The sequence below is a fragment of the Equus przewalskii genome, chromosome 23 (assembly GCF_037783145.1).
Source record: "Equus przewalskii isolate Varuska chromosome 23, EquPr2, whole genome shotgun sequence".
Lineage (NCBI taxonomy): Eukaryota > Metazoa > Chordata > Mammalia > Perissodactyla > Equidae > Equus > Equus przewalskii.
The window spans coordinates 579,125-601,936 of NC_091853.1; the positions used below are offsets into that span (position 1 = coordinate 579,125).

The 22,812-nt window shown below is 58.0% G+C and overlaps 1 protein-coding gene across 4 annotated transcripts in view; it reads left to right on the forward strand.

The window, feature by feature from the left end:
* The window catches only part of CNTN2 (contactin 2), a 31,996-nt gene extending 9,274 nt beyond the window's left edge, over positions 1-22,722 (forward strand). For all 4 annotated transcript variants that reach the window (XM_070591238.1, XM_070591237.1, XM_070591240.1 and 1 more), the window contains 21 exons: positions 3,818-3,962; positions 4,090-4,265; positions 4,410-4,505; positions 4,892-5,101; positions 5,381-5,480; positions 6,683-6,858; positions 7,257-7,393; positions 7,850-7,979; positions 9,592-9,742; positions 9,862-9,989; positions 10,317-10,492; positions 11,001-11,121; positions 11,893-12,051; positions 12,577-12,726; positions 14,622-14,692; positions 15,005-15,239; positions 15,525-15,637; positions 16,799-16,985; positions 17,333-17,445; positions 17,898-18,066; positions 18,486-22,722. In XM_070591238.1, coding sequence (XP_070447339.1) covers positions 3,818-3,962; positions 4,090-4,265; positions 4,410-4,505; positions 4,892-5,101; positions 5,381-5,480; positions 6,683-6,858; positions 7,257-7,393; positions 7,850-7,979; positions 9,592-9,742; positions 9,862-9,989; positions 10,317-10,492; positions 11,001-11,121; positions 11,893-12,051; positions 12,577-12,726; positions 14,622-14,692; positions 15,005-15,239; positions 15,525-15,637; positions 16,799-16,985; positions 17,333-17,445; positions 17,898-18,066; positions 18,486-18,595 — 3,053 coding nt within the window. In that variant the 3' untranslated portion in view covers positions 18,596-22,722. The remainder of the gene's footprint in view (positions 1-3,817; positions 3,963-4,089; positions 4,266-4,409; positions 4,506-4,891; positions 5,102-5,380; positions 5,481-6,682; positions 6,859-7,256; positions 7,394-7,849; positions 7,980-9,591; positions 9,743-9,861; positions 9,990-10,316; positions 10,493-11,000; positions 11,122-11,892; positions 12,052-12,576; positions 12,727-14,621; positions 14,693-15,004; positions 15,240-15,524; positions 15,638-16,798; positions 16,986-17,332; positions 17,446-17,897; positions 18,067-18,485) is intronic.
* The last annotated feature ends 90 nt before the right edge of the window (positions 22,723-22,812 follow it).

Consider the following 22,812-nt stretch of genomic DNA (forward strand, 5'->3'; position numbering starts at 1 on the left):
ATGATGAGACAGGGATCCCTACCACGAAACTCCAGGAGGGTTCCTCAGGCGACGCTGCGGCCTGGCAAGTGGGTGGAATAGGCTCTGGGAGAGGATGAGGCAGAGTGGGGGTGGGGGGTGGAGGGGTGCAGGCAAACTCGAGAGGGTTCTCATGGAAAAGTCCCCATGCCAGCAGTGCCACGGGCCAGGAAGAGGGGCAGAGGAGGCGGCAGAAGGGAAGGAGGGTGTGGAGAAGAGGCGGTGCAGGCCGAGAGGCCCAGGCTAGCTGGACGCTGAAGAGCGAGCCAGGGAGGAGGTGCCAGGGACCCAGCCTGTCCCGGAGCTGCCTACTGCAGCTCTGAGGAGCCTGCTGGGACCGCCGCTTGGCCTCTCTGCCCGACCTCCAGCCCAGATCAACAGATGTTTCTTTGCTCCTTAGAGATCTCCGTGGGGAAGGATTCCCATCCTCCACTGTACTTCTGGAGTTCTGGCTGCCTCAGACTCCAGCTCCCCACCCCACATTCCTGCAGGGCTGTAGCCGGCACATTTTAGCTTCTTTGTCTCACCAGGGAAGGACTCCACTGGCACACTTTCAGATGCTCTCATTATGTCCTGACTGCCCCTCAACCCTGCCCCCAAGTCAGTGAGGCTGCTGGGAAGCAGGGCTGATCCAGAGGGTGAAGGGAACCCTGTGGCCCCCCACGCTCAGGCCTGGCCACCTGTGCCAGGGCCCACCAGGTCAGGAGGAGCTGCAGGGGTGGGGAGCCCAGGCTGCGTGAGCAGGAGACACCCAGCCAGAGAGGGCAGGGCAGGGATTCCTGGCCTCCTCAGCTCCGCCCTCCCTCGGGGACCGCTCAGTGCAGTGCCAGGACTGTGCCATCTGAGGCAAGGGGCTGGGGCAGCCTCCAGAGTCCTGAGGCCAGAGCGACAGGAAGGCCAAGGGAGAGGGGACCTGGTCTGCCACATCCTGGAGCTCCAGAGATAGGAGTGGACATCCCTTCCTTGTTCCCACCCCTCCCAGGAAGGAGAGTGGCTCTCGGCTGTCCTTGCTAACCTGCCCTGGGGATGCACCTTTGGACTCCCAGCACCTCAGTGCAAGGAAAGGCAGCAAGGATTCCCCTCCACGCTCTCCTCTCTCTAACACTCTTCCTCTGCAGGGTTCCTGATGCCAGTGTTTGGGGAGCAGAGTGGCCAGGACAGGGAATCAGGAGAGAATCAGAGAGCGATGGGACAAGGACAGCACAGCCAGGAGGGGTGGTTTTGCCTGGGAGAGTGTGTGTGTGTGTGTGTGTGTGTGTGTAGCTTCAGAGGAAGGTGTGGGCTGAGTGAGGGTGTGTCTGAGAGGGTGGAGATGTGAGTGAGTTGTTGCTCCCTTTGTGGGTGACGAGTGTGCATAGAAAGCCTTTACAGGCCAGCACAACGGCTCTCGGCCCAGCCGCCCTTCCGAATGCCCGGGAGGCAATTAAAAATATCTGATTCCTCGGCCTCACTCCTAGAGATCCTGATTCAGTACCTCTGGGACACAACAGGGCCTCCGGTGGTTCCGATGTGAAACTGAGGTCAAGAATCACTTCACACTGTTGTCAAGGATGTTGGCTGTGGGGTGAGGCTGGTCGGGGTCCAAACCCTTAGACCTGCTCCTTGCTGGGTGATTTGGGGCAAATTATTCAAGCTTCCTAAGTCTCAGTTTCCACGTTAGTCAAATAAGAAAATGGCAACACCTCTCTTGTAAAGAGGTTACAAGAAGGAACTATGGAGCGTAGTGTCCAATGAAGACAGGCGCTCCATAAACACACCTGTTTTCATTTCCCTGAGTGCAGGGTATATATAAACACGTACACACAGACATTCAGGGCTGTGTGTGCATGGGAACGGATGCGTGGGTAAATGTGTGGATCTGACCACCGGAGTAGCTTAGAGAGGTATGCATGTGTGATGTGTGTGCATGTAAGGAAGTGTGTGTAGGTGACAGATGTGGAGGTGTGCATTTGTGGATATTGGGGTGAGGGTGTGGATATGGAGTGAGCGTATATGGAGAGAGCTTTTTCAGGAAGAAAGCCAGTCTTACAGTATCAATGTGCCCTGGGCCCACTCAACCACCCCCACCATCCAGACAGAATTACTGGAAGCTGCTATTGTGCAAGGTGGTTCCCAGCAGCCCGGCCGCCTCCACCACCCCTCCGCTCCCTCCCCTCCCGGGAGTCCCAGCTGGAGCAAGGGTCCCTACCCTCCACCACCATCATTAACTGGGGATTAAGCTGGGCTCTCCAGCCGAGATGACGCCGCCACTGTCTCTCCGTCTCTGAGGCCTGGGGCGGCAGTGAGGGATAGTGGGGGGTGGTGGGAGGGGGGTGGAGATGCCATTTCAGGGAGCCCTGCCTCCTTCCTCATTTTGAGAGCTGCTTAACAGCTGCCCTCACTCCCAGGGGTCCAGAGCTGAGCCTCAGCTGCGGCATAGGGCCCACTCCCGACCCCTGGAATAGGGCTGACAGCTGGATGCGCCGAGAGTGGAGGCACTAATTGGTTAACGGGGATCCTACCCCCCACGACCCACCAAGGAGGGCCTGAAATCAGCTGCACTGAGGGGTAGGAGCCAATTAGGGGTGGACTGGCCACTGCCTGACACCACAAAGGCAGAGCGTGCCCCGCTTTATGAGTCAGCTGAGAGAGCCCCCCCCCACCCCCGTGGAAGGGCAGGTGTGAAACAGCGCCCTCCGTGCCCCAGTGTCCCCTGCCGGAGTGAGGCTCGACAATGTGCGTGAAGAGAGAGGCACGGGCCCCAGGAGGGCCAGGCATGAGAACTCCATTTGCACATGTGACACCCACTGGCTCAGCAAATTCAGGGGACCAATGTCTAGACCTGCATGTGCCGCAGACTTGCCTGTGACCATGGGCAAGTCACTCCTTTTTCTAGGCCCGTCTTTCTTCAATTGTCACACTGGAATTTTATAAAAATGCCCCCAAAGCAACCTGCACACCATCCGCCCACCATGAAGCCTTCCTTCCCCACCCCAGCCCACCCCACCACACCCTACCCAGTGCTGGGTCCAGCAGACACTCGCTGAGCACACACCTGTGCCAGTGCAACCCTCCGTGGGCCCGGGGGTGCATGCCTGGTATTCCCACTTCACAGGTGGAGCCCACGAGCCTCGGCAGGGTTCTGTCAGAGCTAACAAGAGGCCCAGAGCCAGGCCCCTTCTGTTGGCCCAGAAGGAGCATTAGGCTCCAGGTAACACACATGGTCCCCCCACCTCTTAGGCTATGAGTCCCATGCATCCTTCTAGGCCTGTCTCACACCCTGCAGATCAGCTCCTCCGTGAGGCCCCGACAGCCCACGGGCAGGTCACCTGCCTCCCCTCTGAGGCCCCTGCATCTTGAACGTACACTGCTGCTGTGGCTCTCAGTATCTGTACTGTCAGAAAACTGTACCGTCAGTTTTCTGTCCCTCACCTTGGACCACGAGCTTCTTGAGGAAGAGGGTCTGTGTCTTATTCATTTTTACAGCACAATCTCTAGTCCAGTGTCAGGTACACAGCAGGTGCTCAATACTTGAATGCAGGATGGGTGACTGAACTAATGTGACCAGATGGGGCCTGCCCAACCTATTGATTTAAATTTTAATTAAAATTAAATAAAATTAAAAATTTGTTTCCTCAGCCACACTAGCCACATTTTGAGGGCTCGATAGCTAGTGGCTAGTGGCTACTGTACTGGACAGTGCAGAAAAGGGACCTTTTCCATCACAGCAGAAAGTTCTCTTGAACAGCACCACCCTAGAGGCCTGGCTACAGCTGGCACCAAGGCCCTGAGGCTTCTGGTGGTGTCCCCCCACCTGCAGCTCGGAGCTCAGCCTGGGGAGCCCCAGCCACATTTGGGCCTGTCTTTGAAGACCAGCCACTCGGTCTGCTATTCCCAGAGGAGTCCACAGAGGAGAAGGTGACACTGGCATGCCGCGCCCGGGCCAGCCCTCCTGCCACCTATAGGTGAGACCCCCCCATTGGTTGTGGGGGGCCCGGGCAGCCGTGCAGCCTATCTTCACATCAGCCCTGTTGCCAGGCTGGGTCCAGCTGGGCAGGACTCAGGGGGGTCCCTCCGCCGCCTCTGCTGCAGGTGGAAGATGAATGGCACCGAGATGAAGCTGGAGCCAGGCTCCCGCCACCAGCTGGTAGGAGGCAACCTGGTGATCATGAACCCCTCCAAGGCACAGGATGCTGGCGTCTACCAGTGCTTGGCCTCCAACCCAGTGGGCACCATCGTCAGCAGGGAGGCTGTCCTTCGCTTCGGCTGTGAGACCCAGGGGGTGCCAGAACACTTTGGGGAGGGGAAGAGAAGGGCCAGAAGAAGTGTCCAGAAAGGGCAGGAGACTATGTCCCACAGGGAGGGGCCCCAGGCTTGGAGGACGGTGCCTGAGTGCCCGGTCTTCACCCCAGTTCTGCAGGAATTCTCCAAGGAGGAACGAGACCCAGTGAAAACCCACGAAGGCTGGGGGGTGATGTTGCCCTGTAACCCGCCAGCCCACTACCCAGGTGAGTGGGGACCTGGCCCACAGCTACACAGTGGGCGCGGCAGGAGCTTCCAGCACTCGGCAGAGAGGGCCAGAGAGTCAGCCTTGGGAGCACTGAGCCCGGCCCCCTGCTGGAAAGGGTCCTGTTTCCTGCGTGGGTCTGTCCCTTTCCAGTTCTGTGCCCTGCCTCGCCCCTTCAGACTGGGTGGTCCCTGAAGGCAGGGCTGCACCCCTCGAGGGCCAGGATGAAGTTGCATCTTCCCTCCAGGTCTCCCCTCAGCTCCAGTTCAGAGCACGGGGACTCTCAGGACAGGGTCTTACAGACCCCCGCCAGCATGTTGGGGTCCCACCCAGAGTGGCCCCGTTAGCCCAGCACCCCCTGGTTTCTTCCAACTCCACACATCCTAGGCTTGTCCTACCGCTGGCTCCTCAACGAGTTCCCCAACTTCATCCCGACGGACGGGCGTCACTTCGTGTCCCAGACCACGGGGGACCTATACATCGCCCGCACCAATGCCTCAGACCTGGGCAACTACTCCTGCCTGGCCACCAGCCACATGGACTTCTCCACCAAGAGCGTCTTCAGCAAGTTTGCTCAGCTCAACCTAGCGGCAGAAGGTCAGGGTCACAGGCATGGCGGGAAGGAGAGAGCTGGAGGGGTCAGCGGGCATTAGGAAGGGATTTTCCCTTGAAGGTTATGAGAGCAGCTCTCGGGGCACAGGGTCCGGGGCCTAGACGTCTGGGTCCTCCTGCCGCAAGGCCTCGGACCCCTGCCCCAGGCCCCCAAGAGGAAAAGAAGTCAAGACAGAGTCAGCTGGGGTTGCGCCGAGATCCTAAGCACAGGAGGGCCTGACCTGGATCATTTGCCTCTGATGCGCAAAATCCCTCTCTCCTCAGATACCAGGCTGTTTGCACCCAGCATCAAGGCCAGGTTCCCAGCAGAGACCTATGCGCTGGTGGGCCAGCAGGTCACCCTGGAGTGCTTCGCCTTCGGGAAGTAGGTGGTGGAGGAGGGAAGGAGCAGGCCAGGACACTGCCTCTCGTAGCCCCTCGGGGGTATGGGTGGCCTCAGGGAGAGGGCAAGCCGGGTCAGCACTCAGTCATCTAGGTGCCCCTCGCAGGGCCTAGCAGGGTGCTGGACCCACAGTGGGTAGTGACCACCATGTCCCCAGCACTGACTCTCTGGGTGAGGCATCACGCACACCAAGTGACATATATTGGGTCAATGCTTGACAGGCTCAGATGACTTATGCCACACCCCAGGCCAGAGGCAGGTGGCACAGTGTACAGGCCCCAACCCGGCCTGCCTGGCTGAAACCCCAGCTCTGTCACTCACTGGCTGGGAGACCTTGAGTAAACTACTTAATTCTCTGTGCCTCAGTTTCCTTATTTGTACATGGTGATAATAGTACCTAACAGGGCTGTTATGAGGAATGAGGTAACACGTGTAAAGTGTTTAGAATAGTGCCGGCATTCAGTAAGTGTTCCACAGATGCTGACCGTTACCTCCTAAAAAACTGCGTAGAAATCCTGCTCTCCCAGAAGGACTCCCGGGAACAGGGCTCAGCAAATAGCAGGCGCTCAGTGAGTGTCTATAGTGTGACTGAAGGAACGTGGTTTGTACACTGGTCCCCTCTTCCCTCAAATGCCCCTGCGGTTCCCAGGACCCCCAGCTTTGTGGAAAGTTACTGGGCTTCCAGAAGCCACAGAAAGCACATGGGAATCTATTAGCCTTCAGGACTCACTGACACCTCAGCCCAGGTGGGCACACAGGCTACTGACAGCTGAGCCCCTTTGGGAAGTAGAGGCGAGCCTGTGCGAGAGGGGAGGGGCGCAGACCCAGTCACAGGCCTCTGCTGCGGAGGGCAGGCCCAGAAAAGACGCGTCAGCGGGTGTGGGGTGGGAAGGGGAGGGCAAGCCAGCCTCAGAGTTCAGACCAATTTCATTAGGGTCACGATTGTTGCAGGGGAGATGAGGGGAGAGGAGCCCCACTTCTTGCCCCTTCCCTGCCTGTGCTCAGAGCCACCTGGGAGAGGACCTCCCTCCCTCCTTGCCTTTCTCCTTCTGTTCCTTCCCAGGCCCGGGAGTCCCCTGCCTTCCTCTCCATCCCCACCTGCCCAGCATCTCTTCGAGGAGCTGCAGGCACAGGGGAGTCTGCCCAGCTCAGCCCACCCACTCTGGCTTTGTCTCCCCTGCCAGCCCTGTCCCCCGGATCAAGTGGCGCAAAGTGGACGGCTCCTTGTCTCCGCAGTGGGCCACAGCGGAGCCCACCCTGCAGATCCCCAGTGTCAGCTTCGAGGACGAGGGCACCTATGAGTGTGAGGCGGAGAACTCCAAGGGACGCGACACGGTCCAGGGCCGCATCATTGTGCAGGGTACAGAGCCGGGGACACCCTCCCCCGCCTGCGCGCGGCCCTGAGGAAGCAGACCCGAAAGTCAGGGTGCAGACGGAGAAGCCCTTGTTTAAGCCTTCTTGCCCCAGGATTGCACTGGGCATGGGAACATAGGAGCCTCGCGCTGTGGCCAGCTCAGCGCTTGAGTCGGGGTTGCAGAAAGCACGTGCAAGGCTTAGAGTGATTCAAGACACTAAACAGCCACCGCCGCGGCCGAGGCGCCCACCTGCTCGAGCCGCTCCTCCCGGCCCCTGCCCGGAGTGCTGCTGGCGCCCTCTGCTGTCTAGAGCAGGAGCCGCAGCCCTGCCCTCCGGCCCATCTGAGGAGCTGGAGGCACCTCCCAGCTCCTCCCCAGACTTGGTCTCCCTTGCCTCCCACAGCTCAGCCTGAGTGGCTCAAGGTGATCTCGGACACGGAGGCCGACATTGGCTCCAACCTTCGGTGGAGCTGCGCAGCTGCCGGCAAGCCCCGGCCCACAGTGCGCTGGCTGCGGAACGGGGAGCCTCTGGTCTCCCAGGTAGGACACACGGCGTCCTCTGCCCACCTGGTTCCCTGACCCCCAGACTCCCCTTGCACCTCTGGCAACCCCTCTGGGCCAACTGGGGCCACAGATGGTCCCAGGTGTTTCTTTCCATCCCAGAGTCCCATGGCCACAGGCTGGTCAACTGGATAGCGTCCAACTGGAGTGTCCTGAGACTAGGTCCAGGCATGACTCAGCCACAAAAACACTAGGTGGTCCTGAGTGGGTCACCTCACTCCTCTGGCTTCAGTGTGCTGATGTGCAGGGAGATCAGGGGAATCTCTGAGTCCTGGCATTCCAGGCAGCCCTGAGATAGGACTGGGCATCTGAGCCCCCTCCTGGAGGAGTGGCAGCCTAGAGTCCCCACTGTACTCACCCCTGCCAGCCCCGCCACCCTGGTCCTCCGGTGGTCCTGATCCCCCTGCCCGACCTGGGCCGGGCTCTCCTGCACAGAGCCGGGTAGAGGTGCTAGCCGGGGACCTGCGGTTCTCCAAGCTGAGCCTAGAGGACTCGGGCATGTACCAGTGTGTGGCGGAGAACAAGCACGGCACCGTCTACGCCAGCGCCGAGCTGGCCGTGCAAGGTAGAGGGCCCAGGGAGGCGGGGCAGCCACGGGGTAGGGGGGGGGGGCAGCGAGGGGCTTTAGTAATGACTTGCAGCACTTCTAAACACACAAACACACCCCGGCAGTTTTCCTTATTTTTCCAACAGCTTCTGAGTAGAACTCAGGGATTTCAGAAGGGAGGCGAGACACTAGGTTGAGAGCTGCCCGCGGACAGAGCCCTGGGTTGTCCCATGTCTGGCTCACATAAAGTAAATGTTTGCTGCAGTGAAGAAAGGTGGCAGAAGTAACTGGAAAGCAGATCAGATAGACTTGTGTTCAACCCAGCCCCTTTGGCTGTGTGACCTTTGGCAAGTTACTTTACCTCTCTGTGTCTCAGTTTCTTGATTTAAAATGTGGGTGAGAGTCCTGCCCCGCTACAGCTGATGTGCGGATTAGAGGAGATGGCAGAGGGAAAGCAGAAGGACCTGCTCACCACATCACAGGGCCCAGGAAAGGTCAGCACCCGCTGGCAGTCTTCGTTATATGATGGGCTTGTGGAGCCTCAGTTTCCTCCTCTGAAACGGACACAATGACTTCTGCCTCATCAAGTTGTAGTGAGGCTTAACTAAAACTCATTCATTCATTCATGCAACCAATATTCATTCAACACCTCCTCCTAAGGAACAAACACGAAAGATAATGTCTCTACCTTCAAGTATCTCACAATCCAATGGAGAGAGGAGGGCAAAGAAACACAAAAGTAATAAACTAAATAAGATAATTCCAGACAGCCGTAGGAAATACACTGAAAAGAAAATCCAGTAGAGTGATGGGGGAGCTGGTTAGACGGGACGGTCAGGGAAGACTCTCTGAGGAAGTCACATTTGGGATGTGACCTGAGTGTTAGGAAGGAGCCGGCCATGTGAAGATCTGTGGGATTTCCAAGCAAAAATGTACAGCAAGTGCAAAGTTCCTGAGGCAGGAAAAAGCATGGCATCTTCAAAGGACAAAAAATGACTCAGGTGATGGGGCCAGCCCAGTGGCGCAGCAATTGAGTTTGAATGCTCCGCTCTGGTGGCCTGGGGTTTGCTGGTTGAGATCCCGAGCACAGACTTACAGACTGATTATCAAGCCATTCTGTGGCAGGCGTCCCACATATAAAATAGAGGAAGATGGGCACAGATGTTAACTGAGGGCCAGTCTTCCTCAAAAAAAAAGAAAAGGCCCAGGTATTTAGAGCATGGCGAGGGGAGTGAGGTGAGGTCAGAAAGGAAGGGCTGAGTTGTGAGCCTTGCGAGGCGCTGGACTGCGTTCTGAGCACCTGATGTACATTTTGCAAAAGATATTCCAGCTGCTGGGTGGGGAAGAGACTGTAGAAGGAAAATGCAGAAACAGGAAGACCAAGTGGGGGGGGCTTTCCGAGAGTCCCATGGGAGATCTGGCAGCGTGGCCCCGCCTGGCGGCAGTGGGGTGACGAGAAGGACTGGCTTCTGGATGTACCTCGGAAGTGGTGCTACCAGGAGTCCCTCAGGGACTGGCCATGGTGGGCATGTCAAGTGCTTAGCATGGGGCTGGGTGGCCTCTTAATCAAGGGCGCCGGCTCCTGTTCCGGCGCCCTGGGTGACTGTAGGGCGCTCCCCTTTCCTTCCAGCACTGGCCCCTGACTTCAGGCTGAATCCCATAAGGCGTCTGATCCCCGCGGCCCGCGGGGGAGAGGTCGTCATCCTCTGCCAGCCCCGGGCCGCTCCCAAGGCCGTGGTGCTCTGGAGCAAAGGCACTGAGATTCTGGTCAACAGCAGCAGGTACAACCCACAGCCATCTGAGCAATTCCTGCTCCCCTGTGTCCTCCTTGGAGGCCAGTCCCCTTCCCAGGACTGCAGTGTGTCTCCGGGTTGGCTAGATCTGCTCTGTCCTGCTGCAGAGTGACCGTAACTCCGGATGGCACCTTGATCCTAAGAAACATCAGCCGGTCAGATGAAGGCAAATACACCTGCTTTGCTGAGAATTTCATGGGCAAAGCTAACAGCACGGGCGTCCTGTCTGTGCGAGGTAAGGGCTGTGGTTTGGCTGAGGCTGGTTAGCTCGGCCACCACGGGGTGTCGTCCCTCCTTGCCATCCTGCTCTTGTGTTCCCACATTCCTCCTGGTGTAGCTTTGAGGCTACCCCAGATTTGGTTTCACTTGGGACCGCCCCCCCCATCCGGAATCTAGTCCTGCTTCCCTCCCACTCACTCGTGGGGCTGTGGAGAGGTCACAGTGCTGTTGGCCATGCTGCCTCTTCTCCTTGCTGGGGCTCAGGACAAACCCTGTCACACCCTCTCCCCCTGCTCAGTCCGCTTCCTCCCCAACCACTCAGGAGCCTCGCTTCTCTTGGCAGATGCGACCAAGATCACTCTAGCCCCTTCGAGTGCTGATGTCAACCTGGGAGACAACCTGACCTTGCAGTGCCATGCCTCCCATGACCCCACCATGGACCTCACCTTCGTCTGGACCCTGGATGACTTCCCCATCGACTTCGATAAGCCCGGGAGTCACTATCGGAGGGCGAGTGTGGTGAGGCCTGAGGCCAGAGGACCCAGGGGTCTTCCCTCCTTTGGACAGACAGGGGAGCCAGGATGGCCTTAACCATCACCCCACTCCTCACAGCCTTTCCCCATTCCCCAGGAGTGCCATGCATGGCAAGCTCGTCCTTGGATTGAGCAGTTCCCTGGATTCCACCTGAAGTCCATGCACTTAAGAGAGGGCCAGGGACACACCTGGAATTCTGGGCACCCCTCAAGACTCACTCCCCGCTACTGTCCTTGCTATCCTGCCTGCAATGCAAATGACATCACTGACTTGGACTCCTGTTGACCATCTTCTTAGCAGACTGTTGTTCAGTCCCCAGTGGTACTAAGTGAGGAGAGCTGATTCCTCCCATGGAACAGATAGGACACTGAGACGCAGCGGGGTCCCTGGACGTGATGGAGCAGGGGACCCCGAGCCCTGCCTCATGTCTCATGGCTTTCTGCAGTAGCCGGGGTGTCCTCTGACCTGCCCCCTTTCTGTCCCCCGTATGCAGAAGGAGACCGTTGGGGACCTAACCATCCTGAACGCCCAGCTGCGTCACGGTGGGAAGTACACGTGCATGGCCCAGACGGTGGTGGACAGTGTGTCCAAGGAGGCCACAGTCCTGGTCCGAGGTGAGGGGTTCCCACCCCCACCCCCCGACTCCCTCAGAGCTCAGCTGGGCTCTTCTGACCCTTGCTCCCTAACTCCCCGCCTCTCCCTGAGGCCGTGGGGAAGGGCTTCTGACATAAGCCCACTGAGCTGCCTTCTCCTGTGGCTCTTCACAGGTGCTAAAGGAATAGGGTATTCGCCCCCTAAAGCTAAAGTTTTGGGGCCGGCTCAGTGGTGCAGCGGTTACGTTTGCACGCTCACTTCGGCAGCTGGGGCTCGCTGGTTCGGATCCCAGGCCGGGACCTACGTACCACTTATCCAGCCACGCTGTGGCAGGCGTGCCATGTACAGAGTAGAGGAAGATGGGCACAGACGTTAGCTCAGGGCCAACCTTCCTCAGCAAAAAGAGGAGGATTGGCGCTGGATGTTAGCTCAGGGCTAATCTTCCTCAAAAAAAAAAAAAGCTAACGTTTTAAAAATCCACTCCCAAACATGTCCCAAGACTGGAGAACTTTGCTGAGGCCAGAAGTCTTCAGAGCCTACTGCCGGGAGACCTGTACACATCCCTGTGTGAGGGCCTCTGTGACCCCTCCAGCCTTAGACACATCCCTCCCCACCTCGCAGCCCCCTTTCCCACTCCCTGCCCCCATTCCCGCTCTCCCGCCCAGGCGTGTTTGCTGCGCCCTCTGCTGCCCCTTCTTGGTACCGCACCAGCTCCAGCCGGCGTGGAGGAGGTTGGCTCAGGTTTGAAGCTGCCCCATTCTGACCCACTGTGCTGCGACCTCTTGGTGCAGGTCCGCCGGGCCCCCCGGGAGGTGTGGTGGTGAGGAACGTCGGTGACACCACTGTCCAGCTCAGCTGGAGCCGCGGCTTTGACAACCACAGCCCCATTGCCAAGTACACCCTGCAAGCTCGCACCCCACCTGCGGGGAAGTGGAAGCAGGTTCGCACCAGTAAGTGTGAGGCCCCGCTGGGTCGCTACCAATAAGGCCTGGCTATGTGCCTGGGGTCGGGGCCAGGGGTCGGGCCGCAGGACTGAGCCTGGGCTTCAAAGGGAGACAAGCTCCCAGGCCATTGGAGGAGACGGTGGTCACAGGACAGCAGCAGAGAGGGGACAGAGATGGAGGAGGCACTCATCTGTGCCCCGGAAGCAGTGGCAGGACTCTCTCGCGGGAGCAATGAAAGCAGTTGGAGGGCGTGGGGTGCATGCGGCCCACTGGTTTTCTGAGCCTTTCTGAACGAGGCACTGAGCTCTTTAGCATACGGCAGGTGCCACCACCGGCTGGGTACAAAGAGCTGGGCGCAGTCCCTGCCCTTTCCACCCGGACCAATGAACAAGGGTACAAGGAGCTGGGCGCAGTCCCCGCCCTTTCCACCCGGACCAATGAACAAGGGTACAAGGAGCTGGGCGCAGTCCCCGCCCTTTCCACCCGGACCAATGAACAACGCCGGGACACTGCCTCTCTGCTGCCTTGCAGATCCCGCCAACGTCGAGGGCAACGCTGAGACCGCCCAGGTACTAGGCCTCACGCCCTGGACGGACTACGAGTTCCGGGTCTTAGCCAGCAACATCCTGGGCACTGGGGAGCCCAGTGGGCCCTCCAGCAAAATCCGGACCCAGGAAGCAGGTCAGAGCCCTGGGTGTCCCAGAGAGACGGAATGTCAGGGCACAGACCCTAGCTCCTTAAAGGGAACCCCAAGTCATCCCTACTCACCAGGCTTCAGACTCTAACAAAACATATGAGCAAGGAGGGCCGTCAGGCAGGCTGGGCGCCGCACCGCAGCACGCCTGCACCACGGCCTCGGGGCTGCAAGGACCACCCAGTCCAAACCCCTCACTTAACAAAGGGGCCAACCTCACAACTGCTTGTGGATCCACAATGACCCCGAAATGGAAACTTTAATTTAAAAAAAATAGAAAGCCAAAGTTTGGAGAAGGGAAGGGTCACACTGGCAGAGCCTGGCCTTAAACCCAGCACCGTGGGCTGGTGGGCAGGTGTCCCCTCTGGAAGTGCCTGAGTGCAGTTTAAATCAGCTTTGTGGAAGGTGTGTGTGTGTACGTGTGTGTGTGAGAGTGCTATGTGGAAGGCGTGTGTGTGTACGTGTGCGTGTGCATGCATGCTTTGTGGAGGGGTTGGAAGCAGCACTGTCCCCAAGTCCTTCTTGAGGTGGTTTCTGGGGGAGCAGGAGGGACAGATAACCTGCCCACGCCTCCCTGGAAGGCATGTGGGTGTCAGGACCTGAGCGGGGAAGGAAGGGGAGACCACCCCGAAGGGGCCTCTGCTGAGAGGCCCCTGCCCACCCTCTGAGCCTTTCCCAGGGAGGACACAGAAGGAGGGCCCTGGGATCTGGAGCCCGGCAGCAGGGGTCAGGGCCCTGCCTCCCCTTCCCCGCCCAACAGGCCTGCCCCGCTGCAGGTGTAGGGAGGCTCTGCTTTCTGATGGGCCCTTAAACACGGTTTCCGATATGCCCCAGGCTGAATCTCTGGGCTCTTTCTGGAATCATTCAACATTTTTAATTGGTACCTCTCCTGAGTATGGAATTTCAGAAGGAGCACTTTCTTTGATTGAAATTCTTGGAGAGTCATATGAGGGGGAGGAGTGGTCTCCTTCGTTCTGTCCTGAGAGTTGATGAGCGAAGACAGCTATGATGCAGAGGAAAGATGATGGGCTTTGAAATCAGAAGAGCTGAGTTCAAATCCAATGTGTGTGCCACTTATTACCTGTGTGACCTTAGGGAAGTCACTTGAAAGTGCTGGGCCTTAGTCTTTCCACCCCTTTCAGAGTAATAATGACGCCCTCCTCACAGGATTAAACGGCAATGTGTTTAAGTACCCCTTGCAAATTAGACGCTATCGTCATCAGAACCAAGTAAGAAGTCTTGATTCTCTGCAGAAATATTTTGACCCTCAGCCAAGTTACCCCCTGCCAAGCTTTCTGATCTAATTAAATGCATTCTTGTTTTAATATCAGCCTTGTTGAATTCTAGAGACAATTAGGAAATTAAATCTGCCACAAGAAGAAAAATAATAATAAAACAGCCTACAACCCACAAGAAATGGTTTTTGCATTAACTGCAGTCTGGATTATTTATTCCCCTTAAGGTAAAGCAAACTGGAGTTGGTCTCTTGTTATTTAGTTTAAACTGACAGGAGAAAGAGGACATGATCATTTATGGAGCATCTACTATCTATGTACATATGTACATGCCACTATCTGGTTTAGTGTTATTTTTATAGCCCTTTGAGAGAAACGTTACCCTCATCTTACGGAGAGGAGAATCAGAGGCTCAGAGAGGTTAAGTAACTTGCCCAGGGAAACACAGCTAGTAAGTGGCAGAGGAGGGATTTCATCTCAGGTCTGCCTACCTCCAGGGCCCACGTCCAGAGGGACTGTTGGAGGACAACACCAGGGCCCATTGGAAGGGGCATCTGGTCCTAGGATGCTTTCCAGGCACAGTCTCCGGACTTCTTTTTCCTCACTGTCCATTAACAAGCCACGTCTGTGTCTCTTGGCTCTGACAGCCCCCTCAGTGGCACCCTCAGGACTCAGCGGAGGTGGTGGAGCCCCGGGAGAGCTCGTTGTCAACTGGACGGTAAGCTGCAGGGACAGAGGCAGAAATATGCCTCCAGTTCCGGGGGGAAGGGAGGTGGGGAGAGGGACACAAGTCCTGGTCCCAGCCCACGGCCTGACATCTCCGGGCTGCAGCAGCGTGCAGAGGACCCAGGCGGAGCCACTGCACAGTCCCGACTCGAGAGCAGCCAGCGTCCTCTCCCCCTGCCCTTGCGCCCACGCAGGATGAAAACCCCCGTGGCTCCGGCGCTGGGGCCGGCCCTCTCGGGGTGCTGGAGGACGAGCAGGGGAAGGCAGCTCGGCCCTCCGCCCACGCCACGCTGTCGCCCCGCAGCCCGTGCCCCGGGAGTACCAGAACGGAGACGGCTTCGGCTACCTGCTGTCCTTCCGCAGGCAGGGCAGCGCCGGCTGGCAGACCGCCCGGGTGCCGGGCGCCGACGCCCAGTACTTCGTCTACAGCAACGACAGCGTCCGGCCCTACACGCCCTTCGAGGTGAAGATCCGGAGCTACAACCGCCGCGGGGCCGGGCCCGAGAGCCTCACGGCCCTGGTGCACTCGGCTGAGGAAGGTGGGCCGCGCCGCTGCCTCTCTGAGCTCGCAGCCCTGCTCCGGTCCACGGCGTGGGTGGAGAGGACGCGCGGGTCCCAAGTCACCCGTCCTACCTAAGGGACCCAGGAGGGAGGCTCTCTGGGAAGAGAAGTGGGCCTGGGGGATGTTCTGAGACCAGCCCCCAGACTTCATCCCTAACCCTGGGCTCTCCCAATTCCTAAGCAAGGGTCGTCCGGGTGGGCAGCTGCTCTGTGGGACAGAGGGAGGTCCTGGGAACCCAAATCCATTCTATATCGGTCCCCAGAGCCTAGGGTGACCCCTACCAAGGTCTGGGCCAAGGGGGTCTCATCCTCAGAGATGAACGTGACCTGGGACCCCGTGCAGCAGGATGTGAATGGTATTCTCCTGGGGTACGAGGTGAGTACTGACTGGGGGCCTGGGAGAAGAAGGGGTGCTGGGGCTTCAGGGGTAGGTGGGGGCGCCCCACAGCTCACTCAGCTTTCCTCCTGGTATCACTCATTCACTGACTAGGCAACAGCACCCAGTCCAGGCAGCACTGTGGACGACCTTAGCTAAGCCCTCAGGGCTTGCTGCTCAGTGGGGAAGGCTGACCTGCATGACAGCCTCGAAGGAAACGCTTGGCTAGAGCCCCCTGAGGAAGGGCGGTTCCGGGAGCCAAGGGTGGGGGGAGTTGGGGGCGGGTTCTGGGAGGGGTGGGGGGAGTGGGGGCGGGTTCTGGGAGGGGCATGGCCTCCCCCGTTCGTGGCAGAGCGCAGTTAGCCTGGCATTCTCAGAGAATGGGAGGGAACAGCATGTCTCCTCCGTGTACCAGCTGATGGTACCTTCCCTGGGCAGGGGCCCTGGGCCCATCAATGCCTCCACACTGGGGCACCTGTGGAGCAGATGGAGCGGGAGAGGGAGCAAAAGGAGGGAAAGAAGGAAAAGCAAGAAATGTCATTGCCCAAGGGAGAATCATCAGGGGCTACTGGTGATGTGGCAGATTCCATTGCAGGGGAGCCTGCTCTGGGCTTTAGCACAGTGGTGAGGCCAGCCCCAGTGAGGAGACAATTCAAACTCTGCCCTTGTTTGGAAGGATATTTAGCAGATCTTAATATTAAAATAGGTTTGCATGTGTTGGACAGCCATCAGAAGTCTGCTGGGGGCTGGGGGACTACTTCAGAAGTGCAAATAGGCCTCTTCTATCCTCTAGCAGAGTCCCCACAGGATGCCCTCGGTTAATTAAATGGGGCTGTGTTCCAGCAGGCCATTGCCAGGTTGAGTCTGTGCTGGTCCCCCACGGTCACCTGCCCACTCACTTGCTTCTTCGTTCAGCCCGGTATTGAGCGCTTCCTTGGTCTGGGTAGTCGGTTGGGCACCAAGAAGGCAGCACTGACTCACTTCTTGTCACTGCTGTCTTGGAGTCATGGTCTGGTGTCCAGGTTCTAAGACCCAAGACTGAGTCACAAGGACCAGAGTGAGCAGGAGAGGAACAGAATGTCAGTGGCCAGGGCCAGGGTGAGGGGAGCCGAGGTCCTGGGTTTGACCACTGACCCTAGGGGGTACCCCTGCCCCCTTTAGATCCGCTACTGGAAAGCTGGGGACAAGGAAGCAGCCGCTGACCGAGTGAGGACAGCAGGGCTAGATACCAGTGCCCGAGTCACTGGCCTGCACCCCAACACCAAGTACCATGTGACGGTGCGGGCCTACAACCGGGCGGGCACCGGGCCTGCCAGCCCTCCCGCCAATGCCACGACCATGAAGCCCCGTGAGTCTGTCTGCCGGCGGTAGGGATGGGGGTGGGGGTGTTGGGGGAAGGTGCCTCTAGGTTCGGTCTTTCCCCAGCATAAGACAAATGCTCTAGCCCACAAAGCCTGGGCTGGACAAAACAAGGCAGCGAGCCTAATGAAAATAAGGGAGTGGAATTCATGGCCTCTGAAGTGCCTCTCTCCTCTCCACCTTCAGATCTCATGGGGTGTGTTTCTGAGGCAGCCGTGACAGGATGCTCTGGGTGTAATGCCATGGGCAGACCTGCAGATGAAGCCTGGCTAAAGGCAAGGGGTGGGTGGTGAGGAAGCATTTGGAAGTCTCCCCACTTTCTCCCTCCCCCGGCAGCTCCACGGCGACCTCCTGGCAACATCTCCTGGACTTTCTCGAGCTCCAGTCTTAGCATTAAGTGGGACCCTGTGGTCCCCCTCCGAAATGAGTCTGCAGTCACTGGCTATAAGGTAAGCAAGGGACAAACCAGGCGGTGAGCCATGAGGAGCAGCCCCACATCTCCAGTGAACACAGGGAGCTGCGTTCATAGCAAGAGGGATCTGAGGTAGATATGCGAAGAGTTCGTGACGGTGAGAGGCATGAAATGGCTTCAGGTAGTGTGGGGTAGAGACTACAAAACAGGCGCAGGTGGTGTCACTGCAGAAAGGCAGGGCTCCTGGGGCGGTGACGGACTGGGGATCCTGTAAGCCTAAGGAGTCTGCAGAAACAGTTGAGCTGCTTGCAAGTTTTCCTCCCACCAGTGAGGAACTGGTTCAAGAGCCCGGGCAATGGGAAATGAGGGGTGAGGAGGCAGGACCTCGAGGGCCCGGAACCCTAGGGGCTCCTCCCAAGGCCTGGAGCTGGGCAAGAGAGAAGGTTCGGCCCTGAGGTCAGTGCACTCCCCCTGGCTAACTTCCCACAGATGCTGTACCAGAATGACTTACACCCAACTCCCACACTGCACCTCACCAGCAAGAACTGGATAGAAATTCCAGTTCCTGAAGACATTGGCCATGCCCTGGTGCAGATTCGGACCACAGGGCCTGGAGGGGATGGGATCCCGGCAGAAGTCCACATCGTGAGGAATGGAGGTGCTGCCTCTCCCTCACCTCATCCCCCAGGAGTGTCAGGGTCCCTCCAGATGCACAATGAAGGAATCATTTCCACCCAAGCCAACCCCGACCCAGCCAGACGCCCAGGGGAAAGGGGAAGGCAGGCAGGGACCAAGTGCAAAGTAGTCCTGGGCTGCCCTTGCCACCCTCCTCCCCCACTCCGCGAACATCCCTGAGGGCCGGGAGGTGGGTGTGCTCCTTTCACGGGGTCCAGGGGGAGGTTGAGGACCAGCAGCAGTGAAGGGCAGGAACAGAGCTGAGAACACTTCCCAGTCCTAAAGCTGACCTTCTGTGAGTCTCTTTAGGAAGGGTCTGGATCCTGTCCCAAGGGTGGGGTGGGGCCGGGCCGGTCCCAGGCCCAGCCGACTCAGCCCCATGTTTCTGCCTGCTGATTCCAGGCACAAGCATGATGGTGGAGAACTCGGCAGGCCGCCCAGCCCCACGTGCTGGCACCATCCTTTCCCACTCTGTGGCGATGCTCATCCTCAGAGGCTACCTGGAGCTCTGATCTCGGCGCCCCTCCTTCTCCGCCACAGCTGGACACCCCCCCTCCGACGGACACAGCCAGCTGGCCCCGGTCCCTTCCTGATGCCAACGTGGCCCACACTGTGCCTGAGAATGGCTGGTTTTAAATACCCACTCTAAACAGTGCCCTTTTCATAGGAGGTAGGATATTTCACATTCAGCCACAGGATAGAGCCTGGGAGATATTTTTCTTTAAACCAGGAGGCACCAGGCAGTAACTTCTATGATGATACTGAACCCTGTGGGCCCTCTAGGGTGCCCAGATGGAAGGAGCAGGCCTCTGGGAAGAAGGGGGTTTTCAACATCAATCTGCACATCCGTGGATGGCGTTCTGGGACCGCGTGTGGACTCTGTGCCTGAGAGCAGAGTCCTGGGCCTGGCAGGAACACTGGACATGAATGGGCTGAAGGGGACGCCATAAACATCAGCATCCTCAGTCTAAGGAGAGGGCCAAACCCTGGGACCAAGGACTCTCCTACTTCCTCCTCTTGAGGGGCAGCACAGCTGGACCCTGACACTTCCTCGATGACTCCCTGGAGGCCCTGCACCTGCCCAGCTGGCTGAGAACCAGCGCCCTCATGTCTGCAGCCAGAGCCTGAGCCTCTTCAGCTTTGGGGGTGATACTCCAAACTGCTGGAGGTAGGCGCTAAAAAGCGTGGATGCCTGGTGGAAAGGGGCACCAGACTTGGCCTGAGGCATAGTCACAATCCAGGTGATGTTGCCCTCTTAGCCAACACTGCCAACCCGACCCTGTCACCCCACAGTGACAGAAGCCACTACAGGTGGCTGGGTGACTAAAGGGCTTGTCTTGGGGAGGTCCCCCGCCCCACCAAGACCCATCCTGCACAGTCCCTCCAGGGTTTGGGCAGGAAACAGGAGATGGGGGTGGCACACCCACCCTCCTCCTCCAGCTCAGCCTGCAGGCCCAGGACTCCACTCTCCCGGCACTGACTCACTCAAGCCTCAGAGAGCAACGTGGCACTAAGTCTGTGTCTTGGAGTCAGGAGTCTTCTGAGAAGGGCAGAGGACCAATGTGGCCCTGCCTGTTCCCAGGAATACTCTGCACCACCTGGTGAGACCGCTCCCTAGGCTGCCTCGGACTGCTCTCATGCAGTTCCCAGAAGAAACCGGGGTTAATAAATGGGACATCCTCCCTTGCACTCTGGGTATGTTACCAGTGACAGACAGAACCTCAGAGCCGGAAGAGGCTTGAGAGCTCAACTTGGCCAAACCTCTCACTTTCCAGAGGAAACCAAGGTCCAAAGGCTCAGGGACTTCCCAAGGTCACACAGCTGTCAGTGACGGGGCTGGGATGAGGAGGGAGTCTCCTACCTTCCTGTCCCAGGCTCTTGGTTTACCCAGAGGAAGGGGCAGTGTGGATGGCTGCGGCCTGGATAAGGTGGTGGTGAAGAAGGGCAGCGGGCTGTGAAAACTCTGCTTCAAGAGGTTCAGGTGGGGATCATGGGGTGATGGGCATGGCTGGGTCCCAGCCCAAGGCCTGCCTGGGCAGACTCCAGGAGACACCCAGTCCTTCTTTGCCTTCTGAGCCCAGCTTCTGCTGTAGCCTCAATATGCAGGGCTGGCCTGAAGCCCCCTGTTCCCCTTACCCTACCCTTGCTCCAAGAAGAGGCCAAAACAAGGACAGGGATTGCCCAAATCCAGGCAGCAGTGGCGACATAAGCAGGAAACCCCAAAGCCTGTGCTCTGACAGGTGGCCCTTCAGCAACAGAGCAGCAGCACAGGCGTCCTGTAGGGGACAGGCCCCGTGAGCTGGTGTCTGTAGTTTACACTTAGAGCTCTATTTTGTTATGGTTTTTTAAACTAAGTCCTGCTCTATTTTCCTGGGCAGGTTTATGTTGATGTTTACCCACTACAGTTTTTTTAAAATGTGAGCTCAAACCCCTTCTCCCCACCACCGCTGCACCCACCCCCTGCCCCCGCCCGGGACTGCTTTCCTGGAGCCGTCTGATCAAACCCTCCTCACGTGCTCCTGTCCAACCTCCCATGCAAGGTGCTGGGGGTTCAGCTCAGCCATTCTCCCATTACAGGGACCCCAACATTTGGCCTAGCATCCATCCTGGTCTGCGGGGGCTGTGTTTTGGCATGCCCAGTTCTATCAGAAAGGGAATGCTGAAAGTAAGAAACTTCCTTGCAAAGTTTCCTGAGCCTTTCCTCGCTGCCCGGGCTGCAGCAGGGGAGCAGGGGCCAGGTGTCTAGATGCTGGGCCGAGGATGAGCTGGGCTGGCACAGGACCCCTGACCAGCGTGGCAGGAGGCTGCAGTCCCCAAGCTTGCTTGAGGCAAAAGATACTCATGACTAAGTGTCTTAGTTCTAATGAAGCCCATTAGCAAAGGGGAGGAAGGCAGACCTGCTGGGAAGCCCCGGAAGGGTTTTTAACTAGAAAAACTCAGCCCCAGGAAAATCTAGCCAGCGTGCAGATAGAACTTGTCTGGGAGACGTAGAACTACCGTAAAATGGACGTTCCTGCAGCCTGAGACTTCGGGGAGAATACTGACTAGGTTTAATAAGACCATAGGTGACTTCAGGACACGCAAACTTCTAAAATGGAACAGCCCCTTGTTGAGGTGGCCTGGACAGGAGCTTGCAGGGAGGCAGAAGACAAGATTAGATGGCTTCTCAGAGTCCCTTCCTGCCCAAGGGGCCTCTGATGGGCTGGGGGAGTTGAGAGCAGGGCTGGCCCCTACTGTGTCATGACTTGATTCTGGATCTCTCCTCTCTCACACACCAAGCCCCAGAGGCAAGGGGGACAGCCACCACCAAGTACTTTACCCCACAGCTTAGTAGCCAGTAAGTGCCTTGAGGACTAAGGACAGACAGCCTAAAACACCACTTCAGGGCCCGGGGAGACACCTGGGCTCAGCCTACAGGCCCGCTGGCCCTGGCCTTGGCCACTTGGTCCTCATTGCTCTAACAGTCTCCATGTATACCTTGCCCTCAGCAGGAGGGCAGCTCTCTCTAGACAGAGTCTTGGGGCCCAGCAAGGTCAGGTTAGCTGCGTTCATCCAGGGCATCAAATGATCCAGATGATGCCAGGGAATAGGAGGGCCATGGGGTGGGGGCTCTTTTTCTTTTGAAAAAATAAAGACTGAGGTCAGACATCAAAAAAACTTCTGCAGTGAGACGCTGGAACGAGTGAGAGGCTTGTTCCTTTTTTAGGGACCTTTGAGGAAGTTGGACAGCTGTTGCCCTGGGGTCTAGGTTAGGTGAAGACTGGAGGGGTGGGGAGACACTGTGAGAGTCCTTCCGGGACAGCGATGCTTAGAATCAAAGGGGTTCAGCAAAGGAGGTGTCACGGAGCGCCTATCTGCTGTGGCCCACAGCGCATGGGCGTGATGCCGTCGCCACGGGCATTCTGTCCCCCATGCACGCTGCCTCTTGGCAGTCCCAGGAGCCATCTTGTCTGTACTCTGGACAAGAGCCAAGCTCGCTAAGGATGGCTGACTCCCTCCATCTTCCCCGCCTAGAGGACTCTTCCATTCCAGGTCTCAGAATGTGACTGCCCACTGGCGCCTCTCTCTTGGAGGGAGAGCAGTATCCCCAAACCTGGGTTTGAGCCCAGGTGTGCTGCCCTGTCTCCCTGGGTCAGACCTCACCTGGGCTTCGAACTAGGGATGAACGAGGTTGCCAGAGAGGCTCCTGGAGTGGTGTGAGGGATTAGATGGGCATTTTGAAGGGACTTCAAAGAGCTCCATGGAAAGAAGTGCCTGGTAGCTGTATATATGGTCATAGGCTTTGGGAAGGCAGAACAATAAAGGGAAATTGGAGAGGGAAAAAAATGTGTGAGATAGCCTTGCCCAGAGCCCCAGGAAGCCTAGTGCCCTTAGATGGGGTGTACCCCGCCTTGGCTCCCAGACTCCAACTTATCCACCAGTCCAGGGCCTGCACAGCTTAAATAGGAAAGCTCACAGCTCGGCAAAGGCTAGGGCTTCGTCGGGCCACTGACTTGACTGTTTTGTTAAAATGGAACCACTCGCACTGGCCTCTTGCTCGTTTCTTATACTTCTGGTAATGGTCGTTATTTATTGACTCTGGTAGCAGGCAGTTCTTAAATAAAGACGGTTTCTCAAGCTGCAGAGGCAGCTGGCCACAGCTGTGGGTGTCTGCTGCTCAGGCTAGAGCCCTGCTCGCTAACCCCAGGCCTTTCTCCAGTCCATCTTCATCCTCCAGTCAGCTGAGGAG